Source organism: Leucoraja erinacea, chromosome 5, assembly GCF_028641065.1.
Source record: "Leucoraja erinacea ecotype New England chromosome 5, Leri_hhj_1, whole genome shotgun sequence".
NCBI lineage: Eukaryota > Metazoa > Chordata > Chondrichthyes > Rajiformes > Rajidae > Leucoraja > Leucoraja erinaceus.
The window spans coordinates 78,837,851-78,850,932 of record NC_073381.1 but is presented as its reverse complement, the minus strand read 5'-3'; the positions used below and the strand labels follow the sequence as shown (position 1 = coordinate 78,850,932).

Sequence of the window (13,082 nt, the reverse complement as noted above, 5' to 3'; positions counted from 1 at the left end):
GACTTTCCTTGAGGGTTTCCAAGGCTGGAAGGAACCTCCAGCAGCGGTTTGAATGGAGCTCTTAAAGCATTTGATCTTTAGAATTACTTTAGAGATATAGCACGGAAACAAGCCCTTCGGTCCACCATGCCCGTGCTGACCAGCGATCTCCCCATAAACACCAATACTATTCTACACACTAGGGACAGGGTACAATTTTACTGAAGCCAATTAACTTACAAACCCACAAGTCTTTAGGTTGTGGGAGGAAACTGGAGCACCCGGAGAAAACCCACGCAGGTCACGGGGAGAACATACAAACCCTGTACAGACAGCACCCGTAGTCAGGATCGAACCCCGGGTCTCTACCGCTGTGTCACTGTGCCGCCCAATAGTGAAGTGTTTTAGGTGTAGGCAGTGCGGTGGGATACAAATTCACATAATGACTTTTCTTGAGGGTTTCCAAGGCTGGAATGAACCTTCTAGCAGCACTTTGAACAGAACTGGTGAAAGAAATTGATCTGCTGAGTGCTGCAGGGATTTGTGAAATATAATCTACAGGATGGAAACCTCTTGGCAAGAGAGAGACTGAATGCAGCTGCGCTATCACGGAATTTATAATGTTTTTTGTTCTATTGGCTATCACTGTTAATGTATTATGGTCTACATATATAAAAATGAGGAGCAGGAATATGCTGTGTAGTCGTTTGAGTCCCCTTCACCTTTTGTCGTGACTTTTGACACCGTGGTTGTTTCGATGTATTGTCGACTTTCCTCTCTGATCACCGGATCCCAAAGACTAATCAGTCTCAGCCTTGAATGAATAGAACAAATAAGCATCTTCACACCTCTGAGAATTCAACGCCACGTCACAGGGTGGCGCGGTGGGGCAACGGTAGAGTTGCTGCCTTACAGCGCCACAAACCCGGGTTCAATCCTGAACACGGGGGTGCTGTCTGTACGGAGTTTGTGTGATCTCCCCATGATCGAGTGGGTTTACTCTGGGTGCTCCGGTTTCCTCCCACACTCCAAAGACGTACAGGTTTGTTGATTAATTGGCTTTGGAAAAAAAATTGTAAATTGTCCCTAGTGTGTAGGATCATGTGCGGGGTGATTGTTGGTTGGTGTGGACTTGATGGGCCGAAAGGCCTGTTTCTGCGCTGTATCTCTAAAGTCACCTTGCAGTAGGAAAGCCCATTAAAAGACTTGGGTCTCGGACTGAAAAGTGAAATTGTGGTGCGCCTCAGTGCACTACAATGCTCCGAACTATATTCTACACTCTGTATCTTCCCCTTTGTATTATTGTACCTATTGTACGAGCTTGAGTTGATTGTATCCATGTCTGGTATATTCGGATCTGTTTGGAGGGCATATAGAACAGAGCTTTTTATTATACCTTGGTACACATTACAATAAGAAACCTAAAGCTAAAAGATCAACCAGATCTTACAGCTGGTGGAGTGGACTGCTGGGGACCTGTAGGTTAACAGAGTCCCGGTGAACCTTGACCACATCCCAACGGCAGGTCTGGCTTGCCCTCTGCGGAACTGGGAACCCACCCGGAGAGGGAAAGTGAGGACAGAGGATGGAGGGAGATGGCAGCGGATGCTGGACAAAGGGCCCAGGGAGCAGGACCGGGGGTCTTACCTTCTGCACCCTCAAGGTCCGCAGCGGGAGGTGCCCCCGGGGAACGAAGGGCTGAAGAGGGCCGTGCAAGGAGAGGGACAGCAGGTCACGGGACAACCGGAGTGGAGGTGGTGGCTGCAACTTGTGGGCTGCTGCAGCTGGGACTGTGAAATGGCCCTAAAATGGTGACTCTTGCATATGGACACAGTGGGTTGTTCTGTACATTCTGTACTGACTGGGGGGTCGTGCTGATGTATGGTGTGAGCCGTATTCAGAAAAAGTATTTCACTGTACCTTGGTACAGGTGGAAATAAAGAAACCACCTGTTTCTTGAAGCATTATTTCTCATCCTCGATTGTAATGATTTTCAGTTTTGAAAAGAGGAAGCTGATATTTCTTTTCAAATAGAATAGGTCAATTAATGTTTCAGTGATGCGTAATTTGCTTTTATGATTTACTGTGGTCATTGAAAAGAAGAAAGCTGCTATTTGTCATATCAGCTGAAACTATTTAAAGAAATCTACTTATGTTCATTTAAAATAGATGATGTGTAAAATGCACGTTTAGACTCCCTTTTTTCGCTCACTGCAGTATTAATCTACAATTGAGATAAGGAGAGACTCCCTCAGAAATCACTCGTTATAATGAACTAAACCAAAACCTATTTAAATCAAAACAACTGTTGTTCCTTTGTATAAGAAGTGGAATAGAGATAATCCAGGAAATCACGCCTCACATCAGTGGTGGGGAAGCTATTAGAGAGGATTCTTCAGGAGAGAATTTACTCCCATTTGGAAGAGAATGGGATATTTTGGGACAGTCAGCGTGGCTTTGTGCATGGCAGGTTGTGTTTTATTAACTTGATCGAGGTTTTTGAGGAGCTGATGAAGCTGATGAAGATGAAGGTAGGCAGTGGATGTTGTCTACATGGATTTTAGTCAAACATTTGAGAAAGTTGTTCATGATGGGGTGATCCAGAAGTTTCACATGCATGGGATCCATGATTTTGTTGCTTGGATTTAGAACTGGCTTCCTCATAGAGGGTTGTGGGAAAAAGGTTGTTATTCTGGCTGGGGGTCTGTAACTAGTGGGGGTCCGCACAAATCTGTGCTGGGACCTGCTGTCTGAAGAAGGGTCCTGACCCAAAACATCACCTATCCTTTCTCTCCACAGATGCCGCCTGATCCACTGGGTTACTCCAGCACTTTGTGTCTATCTGTGCTGGGACCTCTGCTGTTTGTGATGACTTGGATATATATATATGACTTGGATGTAATTGTGGACGGGTTGGTTAGTAAGTTTGCAGATGATACCAGGATTGTTGGGGTCACGAGCTGTGAGGAAGGCTGCCAAAGTATACTGCAGGATATAGATCAGCTACCGAAATGGGCAGAAAATGGCAGATACAGTTTAATCCGAGTAAGTACGAGGTGTTGCACTTTGGGAGGCAATATATAAGAGGAAAATATATAATCAGTGGCAAGACACTTAACAGCAGTGACGTACAGAGAAATCTTAGGGCCCAAGTCCATAACTCCCTGAAAGTGGCAACATAAGTAGATGGAGTGGTAAAGAAGGTGCCTTTATCAATCAGGTAATTGAGTCTAAGTTAGGAAGTCACATTACAGCTTTATAAAACCTTGTTTGGGCTAGATTTGGAGCATTGTGTACAGATCTGATTGCCTCATTACAAGAAGGATGTGGAGGCTTAGGAGAGGGTTACAAAGAGCTTTATCAGATGCTGCCTGGATTAGAGAAACCTAGCTATAAGAAGAAGTTGAACAAACTTAGATTGTTTTCTCTGGAGCATCAGAGGTTCAGAGAGAACTAATCGAAGTACAGAAAATGATGGGAATATAAATTGGGTAAATCGTCAGAGCTTTTGTCCTGGGGTAGAAATGTCAAAGACTGGAAATCACAGCTTTAAGATCAGAGGAGCAAAGGTTAAAGGAGATGTGCAAGGCAAACTTTTTACACAGAGAGTGAGTGATGGGTGCTCAGAACAAGCCGCAGGGCTGGTGGTGGAAGCAGATACAAGAGTGGAATTTAAGAACCTCCATACAGTAGTCAGGATCAAACCCAGGTCTCTGGGGCTATAAAGCAGCAACTCTACCATTGTGCCATGGTTCCGCAGGTGCTTTCGTAAACTGCAGGGAATTAAAAAAACTAAATCTGAGCATTTATTTGAAGAAGTGTCCCGACCCGAAACATTCTCTCCAAAGATGCTGCCTGACCCGCTGAGTTACTCCAGCTGTTTGTGCAGTTTCTTTTTAGTACATTCTGAGAATGTACTAGATGTGTGATCTGGGTTTTTGGTAATCATTACTTTCCTTAAAACTGGTATTGATAGTCCAAAAAATTCTGTTTCACTAAAGACAATATAAGACACAGTTAAAAATATGTTTGGGACAGGTTATAAATTCTGCTCCAACAGGCCCGACGAGGGAATATTAAGACTTTAATCTTTTACATTTAACCTTGGCATCTCCCATGTTACATCTGTGACACTGAGTTAACGCTATAGCATGGGGCTAATGATATCATCAGGTAATGACTTTCCCGTTGTAACTAGCGCCTGGTCTAAACCTATTCATGAGTTTTGTTGGTAATCTGATTTAGTTTGGCAAAACATACAGTATGTAGCTGGAAAGTCAATAGCAGGAGCTCAGAGAGATAGAGTCAAAAACGGCATATAAAGATTGAGACAGAGAGAGACATCGACATTTAAAATACTTTTGGATTGGCACATGGATATGCAGGGATTGGTGGGATATGGGTTCTGTGCAGTTTGAGAAGTGATGGTATTGGCATAATTTTTGGCACAGACATTGTGGGCTGAAGGGCCCTTTCTTGTGCTGTACTTGCTCTATAAGAGTTTAATTTAATTTAGTTTAGAAATACAGCACGGAAACAGGCCCTTCAGCCCACCAGTCCGAGCCGACCAGAGATCCCCGCACACTAACGCTATCATAACCATACTAGGAACAATTTACAACTTACCAAGCCCATTAGCCTACAAACCTGTGTGTTTTTTGGAGTGTGGGAGGAAACCAGAGCTCCCGGAGAAAACCTACGCAGGTCACGGGGGGAACGTACAAACTCCGTACAGACAGCACTGTACTGTCAGGATCGAAACTGGGTCTCTAATGCTGCAGAGACGTGCAGATTTGCAGCTCTGGCCACAGTAAAATTGTTGCTAGTGTGTACAATAGTGCTAGTGTACAAGGTGATCGCTGGCCTACTTCCGCTCTGTATCTCTAAAGTCTAAACTTATGAAAAATGCTTACTAAAATTAGCTGTCTGGACTCTTTCTTCATTCAGGGGGCAAACCTGTGTACATATCTGATGATGTGGTGGAGCTTCAGTGCATTTTCACGAACCCATCGAAGAAGTATGACTTTGTCTGGAAGTTGGTGGCCACAGATCAGGTGAGTTTGTGCGATCAGCACAGCTATTTCACGAGTGCTGACTTTACAACCAACTGTTGCACTGCTTGACGGGATGTTTGATGGTTGCTGCCATTTTGTGAGATATTGTGTTTTTCTTTTAGCCAGAAACTATCATTCTAGCTCACATAGATCTCAGTCTCTCCCCTCACTGCCCACTGAACTGCTGTGCAGTGCTGGGCTGCCAAACACCTTGATGTTTTTGAGTATTTTCATTGTACAAAGTGAATCTCTAAAGCCACCGTGGGAAGTCCAGTGGAGTGGATATTTGGGTAAGAATGGGGAGAGGGATTATTGGGGAATGAAAGCTGAACTGTGGTACACAGAACAAATGTATGTAAAAGAGGAGATTTCAGCACAAATGTATGAATACAAAGTGCATACTCAACTTACGCAAATGTAAAATAATAAAGATGTGACTTTATGTGATTGACCATCAAACATGGTTGTACTTTGAAGAAATAAATGCACTGTGGCTAAAAGGGAACCAATGGACTTTACTAAGTGGAGGTCCACCACGATTATCCAGCACCTTTGGTTCTCGAGCCTTGCTGGATTATCCATTTTGCTGGACCCATAGAGGTCACAGCTTCTGAGAGGAGCCGCACAGTACTGGAATGGTCCTCCTTGGCTGCCGGGGAGCCGAGATACCAATCCTCAAGTCAGCCATGGAAGTCGGCTATGGGAGCGGATCCGCTGGCTCTGGCCGGGCTTGAGATCCAGAGGGCCGGCTGCAGGGGGCTAATTCGACCCGCTGATTGGAAGTACGGCCGCGGATGTCCCGATGAAGTTGAGATCGACCGCCTCACCAGGCCTAGGCGCCACATTCGTGGGGGACCTCAGGGAGAGTGGGGGAGGGGGGGGATTTCAAGTGCACTCATGTGATGTTGTCTGGATAAAAGAAGATGCTGGCCCAGCAGTTGCCACAATATCGGTGGCGGACGTGTTATTGATTAGGTGCTGCATCAAAGGTTAATGTGAAAAATAAAACCTATTGGTGTGGGAGGTTAACAGTAGATTGGCTGGCTTACAGGACACAGCGTGATTGCACAAAGCGTTTTTCCTGGTTGGCAAGATGTACCGAATGGAGTGCCCGCAGAGATCAACGTTGGGATCTCAACATTTTACAGTTTGTTTATCTGGCAGGTGAAGCCAACACAAGTAAGGGTGCTATATGTACTGATGACACAAAGGTAGGTAGGAAAGTGTGTTGTGAAGAGGACATAAGGAGGTAAGAAAGGAATATCAATTGAATGACTGAATGAGCAAAACTTTGGCAAATGGAGTATACGGTGGGAAATGCGAAATTGTCCATTTCTTTCAAAGTAATAAGTTAGCATATTATTTCAATGTCGAGGAAAGGCAGAGGGATCTGCATGTACTGGTGTATGATTTTGGAAAGGCATCTAGGCAGATACAGCAAGTATCTAGGAAAGCTAACAAAATGTTGCCATTGGAGGACATGGATAGGTGACGTTTCATGTTGTGTCACTTCTTCAGTCTTACGAAGGATCCGATCCAAAACATCATCTATCCATGTCCTCCAGAGATGCTGCCTGACCCACTGCGTTACTCCAGCACTTTGTGTTCAACGCAAGACTCCAAAATCCCACAGTTCCTCGTGCCTCCAGGTGTTATCATTCATTGCTGGAAGAATTAAGTACAAAAGCAGGGCCTTGATGAGATAACTCATGGAGGACTGGGGTCTACTTATTTAAGGATTAGCTCAGAGAAAGCAGAGAAAGTTTACTCAATTAATGCACAGTATGGTTGGGGAGAGCAAGTTAGGCTTGTATCCGCTGATGTTAAAATGAGACGGGGCTTGATTGAAACATTTAATTTTCTGAGGGCTCTTGACAAGATGAATGTGAAGAGAATATTTCCTCTTGAGAGAGGAAATATTGAACGAGACGTCACTATTTTAAAAAATGGTCAAAGCAAAATTATTGTCAGAGGATTGTGTGTCTTTGAAATTCTCATCCTCAAAGGTCAATGCAAACAGGGTCTTTGAATATTTTAAAGGCAGAGATTGAAAGATATTTGATAAATAAATGAGTGAGAGGTTAATGTGGGTAAATAAGTTATGATGCGATCAGCCATGATCTCTTTAAAGATTGTACTGAGAACCACTTTATGAAGTAATTCCTTGTAGTGCAAGCTTTATGTGAAGGCTGCTAAGAGCACCCCATTGTAATTGCTGCTATTTCTACGCAAGCTTTATAAAGAGAAGAAGGGTTGGAGATCATAACATCCTTAGTCTTCAAGCCTAGATATGCCTAGTTTTGGGCAGTGGTGTAGCTGGTGGAGCTGTTTCCTCAGAGCGCCAGGCACTGCATAATAATAAATAAAAATGCAGATGATGAAGATATATGAGCTTTGACTCCAAACATAAACTCGGTTTCTCTTTCCACACATGCTATTAAACTTGAGTGTATCCTGCATTTTCAGTTATTATACTGCTATTCGCCACCAGATTCAATCTTTTGAAAGAAATACTTTCATCATTGTCACTAGCAAGGAGCAATATTCAGAAAGATCAGCAAAAGAAACATAAGCAGAAAAATAAAATAATAATAAAAATGGAAGGGTAAAATGGAGAGTGCCAGAATGACGCAGCGGGTAGAGTTGTTCCCTCACAGCACCAGAGAATTGGGATCATTCCTGACCTCGGGTGCTGTCTGTGTGGAGTTTGCACATTCTCCCTATGACCACATGGGATTCATAGAAACATAGAAACATAGAAATTAGGTGCAGGAGTAGGCCATTCGGCCCTTCGAGCCTGCACCGCCATTCAATATGATCATGGCTGATCATCCAACTCAGTATCCCGTACCTGCCTTCTCTCCATACCCCCTGATCCCCTTAGCCACAAGGGCCACATCTAACTCCCTCTTAAATATAGCCAATGAACTGGCCTCAACTACCCTCTGTGGCATTCCTCTAGGTTGCTCCGGTTTCTTCCCACAACCCACAAAGACGTGCAGGTTTGTAGGTTAATTGGCCTCTATAGACTTCCCCTAGTGTGTAGGGAGTGGATGCGAAAGCGGGATAACAAAGGAATAGTATGAACGGGTGATCGGTGGTCAGTGTGGACTCGGTGTTCCAAAGAGTGTGCTTCCCATGTGGTATCTTTCACTCGATCAATTCAATCAATGTGCCTTTCCCAGTAGTTGGGAGTAGGCTGGGTGAGGTCAGGAACATGCCCAGTGGAGGATTAGCCTGCAGCTCCCTACGGCTGATAAACCTGGAGATTTGTCAACCATGAGCTTTACATGTACAGTACAGTTACTGAGGACCGGCTCGAGTGGCTCCAATCTCCAGAAACATGTGGATTGTATCATCCTTCCATAGTCTCCCCATGGAGAATGGGGCACTATCTTAGTGGAACTGGCGATGTCTGAGTGACATTATTACTGTCCTGGTAATCGGAGGCCAGAGTGAGCCACTAAGCAGCAGCAGAAGGTGTATTTTATTGCCATAGACGGCTGTGGAGGCCAAGTCAATGGAGACCTCTAAGGTGAAGATGGACAGATTCTTGATCTGTAACGGTGCCAGGGGTTATGGAGCGAAGGCAGGAGAATGTAGTTTAGAGGGAAAGATCGATCAGCCATGATTGAATGGCGGAGTAGACCTGACGGGCTGAATGGCCTAATTCTGCTTCTAGAACACAGGAACCTATGAAGAAGGTATGACACATGCTGCTATCTCTCTTAGACCATTAGAATAAGGATGAGAAGGAATTACTGAGAGTGGTGAGGCTGTGAAATTAATTGCTACAGACAGCCATGGAGGCCAATACATTGGGTATTTTTAAAGCAGGGATTGATAGGTTCTTGATTAGTTTGGGCATCAAAGGTTATGGGCAGAAGTTACTGGCAGAGATAGATCTGGTAAACGCGTAGAGATTTTGCCCAGAGTAGGGAAATCGAGAACCAGAGGACATAAGATTAAAGTATAAAGTATAAAGTATCCTTTATTTTCATTCAAATTGTCTCCTGTTTGAACGAAATTGCATACCTTGCAGTCATAACAAAAAAATAAAATAACAGTACACACAATGAACACAGTTTAACATCCATCACAGTGAGTGTACCAGGCACCTCCTCACTGTGATGGAAGGCAAAAGTCTTAAAGTCCTTGTCTCTTCCTTCCTTTGTACTTCCTCTGCGTTGAGGCGATCCAGGCTTTCGATGTTGGGCCCCCCCGCAGGGTGATGGTAAGTCCCGCGGCCAAATCTGAGCTCCGCGAACGGACCGGTTCAAACTCCGCGGCCCGGGGCGGACAAAGCTGCCAACCTCCAGTCCAGTGGATGAAGCCGTTGTTGCGGGAGCTCCGGAGAATCGGTCACCAACCTGGGACCTGCGAGCTCCCGATGTTGTCGTCCACTGGGCCCGCGGCCGAAGCCTCCGAGGCCCCGAAGCTGAGCCGCAGCCACAGCGCCACCACAGCCCCAAAATCGACCAGTTTCGCGATGGTGAGTCCTGGCTCTGCCACCGGAGCCTCGAGGTCGGCCCCAGTTGGAGGCCGCCAGCTCCGCGATTAGGCCTCAGCGCAGACGGAGACGGGGATATGACAAAGAAAAGGTCACACCCCCCCGAAGGAAGAGACTGAAACAGATTTCCCCCGCCCCCCACACATACAAAACTAAAAATAAACTAAACATACATCTAACAAGACAAAAGAAAACAAAAAAAAGGAAAAGACAGACAGACTGCAGGCCAGCAGCAGCTGCTTGGGCAGCGCCATCACTTCCGGAAGGTGAGGGGGGAGAGATTTAATGGGTACCTGAGAGATAACATTCTTACACAAGGGTGGTGGGTGTATGGAACGAGCTGCTGGAGGTAGTTGAGTCAGGTACTATTACAATATTTAAGAAACATTTAGCAGTTGCATGGATAGTGTAGGTTTGGAGGGATATGGACCAAAAGCAGGCAGGTGGGACTAGTTTAGGTGGGGCATGTTGGGCAGCATGGGCAGGTTGGGTTGAAGGGCCTGTTTCTACACTGTATGATTATATGACTAAGTCAGATGATTGGGATTGAGAGGGAGAAATAGATCAGCCATGATCACTTGGTGGAGTAGACTTGATGGGCTGAATGGCCTAATTCTGCTCCTATGTCTTATGGTTCTATGATATTATGGCCACTTTACCAACAGCCCTTTGCCGGTCCACTCAAGGGGCAGTGCATCGGATGGGCAGGCAGCCTCTGAGGGAGGTTCATCTGGACTTCCAGCAGTGGTGTGGGGAAGCCATCCCATGTATGTCCCTGGTGGCTGGAACATAATATGGTTTTCCTCACTGAGGGCATGCAGCCAGCCAAATCCCCTCTGTGTACTCTGTGTACGAAAGTGATAGATGAGGTGGAACCAAATAGCGAAGAACCTGCATTGCAGCTGTCTTTTTGCACACAATCGTGGCTCTTCCCAAGGTTCTTCAGTTAGTTGACAGGAATGGGAGCTGTGCGAAAGCTAAGAGCCAACGTGTGCTGTGCAATGGGCATTGTGACAGATGCCTGGGATGTGACTTGCATCATCTGTTGGTGGTGGTGGCAAGTCAGTTGAATATTCATAGAGTGAACATTGATTTCTGAGTCATGCTGGATTTGGCATTGTGCAGAGAAACATGTCAGACCGCATAGGGCTCAATCTAAAGCTTGCCACTCTAAAAGCCACACAGCCCTCTCATGCCGTTCACAGGTTACAGGGAAGGAAATGAAATGGGTTGCCGGACCCAATGTCTTAGCCACTTACTTTTTTCTCTTTGATGCACTGCGGGTTGGTATACCCTGTTGCTATTTCCCAGATACAGAAAGTTTAGTTTAGTTTAGTTCAGAGATACAATGCTGTAACAGCTCTTCGGCGATCCCTGTACACTGACGCTATCCTATACACTAGGGAGAATTTCCAATTCTTACCGAGACTAATTATCCTACAAACCTGTACGTCTTTAGAGTGTGGGAGGAAACCGGAGCACCCAGAGAAAACCCGTGATCATGGGGAGCACGTACGAACTCCGCACAAGCAGCGCCCATAGTCAGGATCGAACCCGGGTATCTGGCGCTGTAAGGCGGCAACTCATCCGCTGCGCCACCGTGCCGCACTGTGTTATGAGTAGTTATGACCCTGACAAACCTGTGACTGCAGAGGAGTTTAGATGCAGATTGCATTGTAACATGACTTATGTTGTGGATGCCTAAGCCTTCGGCTTCTTTGACTTAGTGCACCCAGATTCTTGGCGTTGTCCTCTTATGCCTCCAACAAAAATGAATGATTCTTTAGGAAGATTCGCTGCCCAAAAAATGTGGACATTTTCCAATCATTTGCACAAAGGAAATACAAATCAAGGAAAAAATAAAGATTTAGAAGTGTCCTTAGATTGCTTTCTCAGTTCTTCATTTCTGAATACATCCATCTACTCCGAGAAACTCTACAAAAATAATACGTCAATTTTAAATGAAAACACAAATGTTGATGGAAATACTACAGCTACACTAGCAAACTCTATGCAGAGCACAAATAAGTAATCTTCAATTTATTTTAAGATTATAAACATAATTGAGGCCAGTTCATTGGCTATATTTAAGAGGGAGTTATATGTGGCCCTTGTGGCTAAAGGGATCAGGGGGTATGGAGAGAAGGCAGGTACGGGATACTGAGTTGGATGATCAGCCATGATCATATTGAATGGCAGTGCAGGCTCGAAGGGCCGAATGGCCTACTCCTGCACCTATTTTCTATGTTTCTATGTAATACAGAAATCATTTCTTTAAATATTGCAGTAAAATTTGCCTGCAAAATGAATGTAGTAGAGAATGTAAATGACCAATCAAATGTTTCAGCTGATTTGTCCACAGCTATTTTCTCTGACATACTTATTAACCACAGAATTAATTTAGTGGCATGTTATGAAGAGGAAGGCAGAATAAGTTCCAGAAATAAAACCACATTTTGAAACAGTAATTAATTTACAGGATGGATTAAACAAGAGGCGGTGAGACATAATTCACAAAAGGAATCCTTTTGTCCTCGCACCTTTTATTTTAATCTCTGGCCGAGGTCCAAACATCTAGCTATCATGACCCGGCCTTGCCTGTGTTCATCTATTCCCTGCTATGCTTTGTTATGCCCCCCTCTCTCCCAGCTTTTTTCCCCCCCTCCACCTCACAATCAGTCTGAAGAAGAATCCCGATCCGAAATGTCACCTATCCACGGTCTCCAGAGATGCTGCCTGACCTGCTGAGTTACTCTAGCATTCTGTGTCCTTTCTTTTTATCAGAAGATGTTTGGATTAGCGGGTATTAGCTACAGGGAGAGGTTGGACAGGTGGGTTGGTTTCTCTGGAATGGCAGAGCTTGTACAGAGACCTGATAGAAGCATATACAGTTATGAGAGGCATAGATAGTGTAGACACTTAGACTCTTCTTCCCTGGATGGAAAAATCAAATACCAGAGGCCAAAGTTTGAAGGTGAGAGGGGCAATGTTTAAAGGAGATGTGTGGGGCAAGGTTTTTACACAGATTGTGGTGGTGAGGGCCTGGGGACTGCCTGGGACTCCACAAGACTTTTGGATAGGCATATGGATATGCAGAGAATGGTGGGATATGGGTTATGTGCAGATAGATCAGTAATGGTCTTGACATCATGTTCAGCACAGACATTGTGGACCGAAGGGCCTGTTCTGGTACTTTACTGTTTTATATTCTATGTTAATTGGCTCAGCTGTAGTTGGAAGGCAGGAGAAACTGGTGGTGTTGCTGGGCAAGTGAGAGTGCATAGGGAAATAAACAGGGAATTGATGGTATTGTTTTGAAAGCTGATATAGACGTGATGGGCACAATGGCCTCCTCCTTTATCATAGAGTCATAAGAGTCATGCAGCGTGGAAACAGGGCCATTGGCCGAACTTGCCCACACCGGCAAACATGTCCCACCTCCACTAGTCCCACCTGCCTGTGTTTGGCCAATAGCCCACCAAACCCATCCTATCCATGTACCTGTCTAAATGTTTCTTCAACGTTGCGATTGTACCTGC

The 13,082-nt window shown here is 45.0% G+C and overlaps 1 protein-coding gene across 1 annotated transcript in view; it reads left to right on the top strand.

The window, feature by feature from the left end:
* LOC129697454 (uncharacterized) overlaps window positions 1–13,082 on the top strand; it is a 191,663-nt gene that overhangs the window by 78,278 nt on the left and 100,303 nt on the right. The window contains exon 4 of the mRNA XM_055636042.1: window positions 4,927–5,033. Coding sequence (XP_055492017.1) covers window positions 4,927–5,033 — 107 coding nt within the window. The remainder of the gene's footprint in view (window positions 1–4,926; window positions 5,034–13,082) is intronic.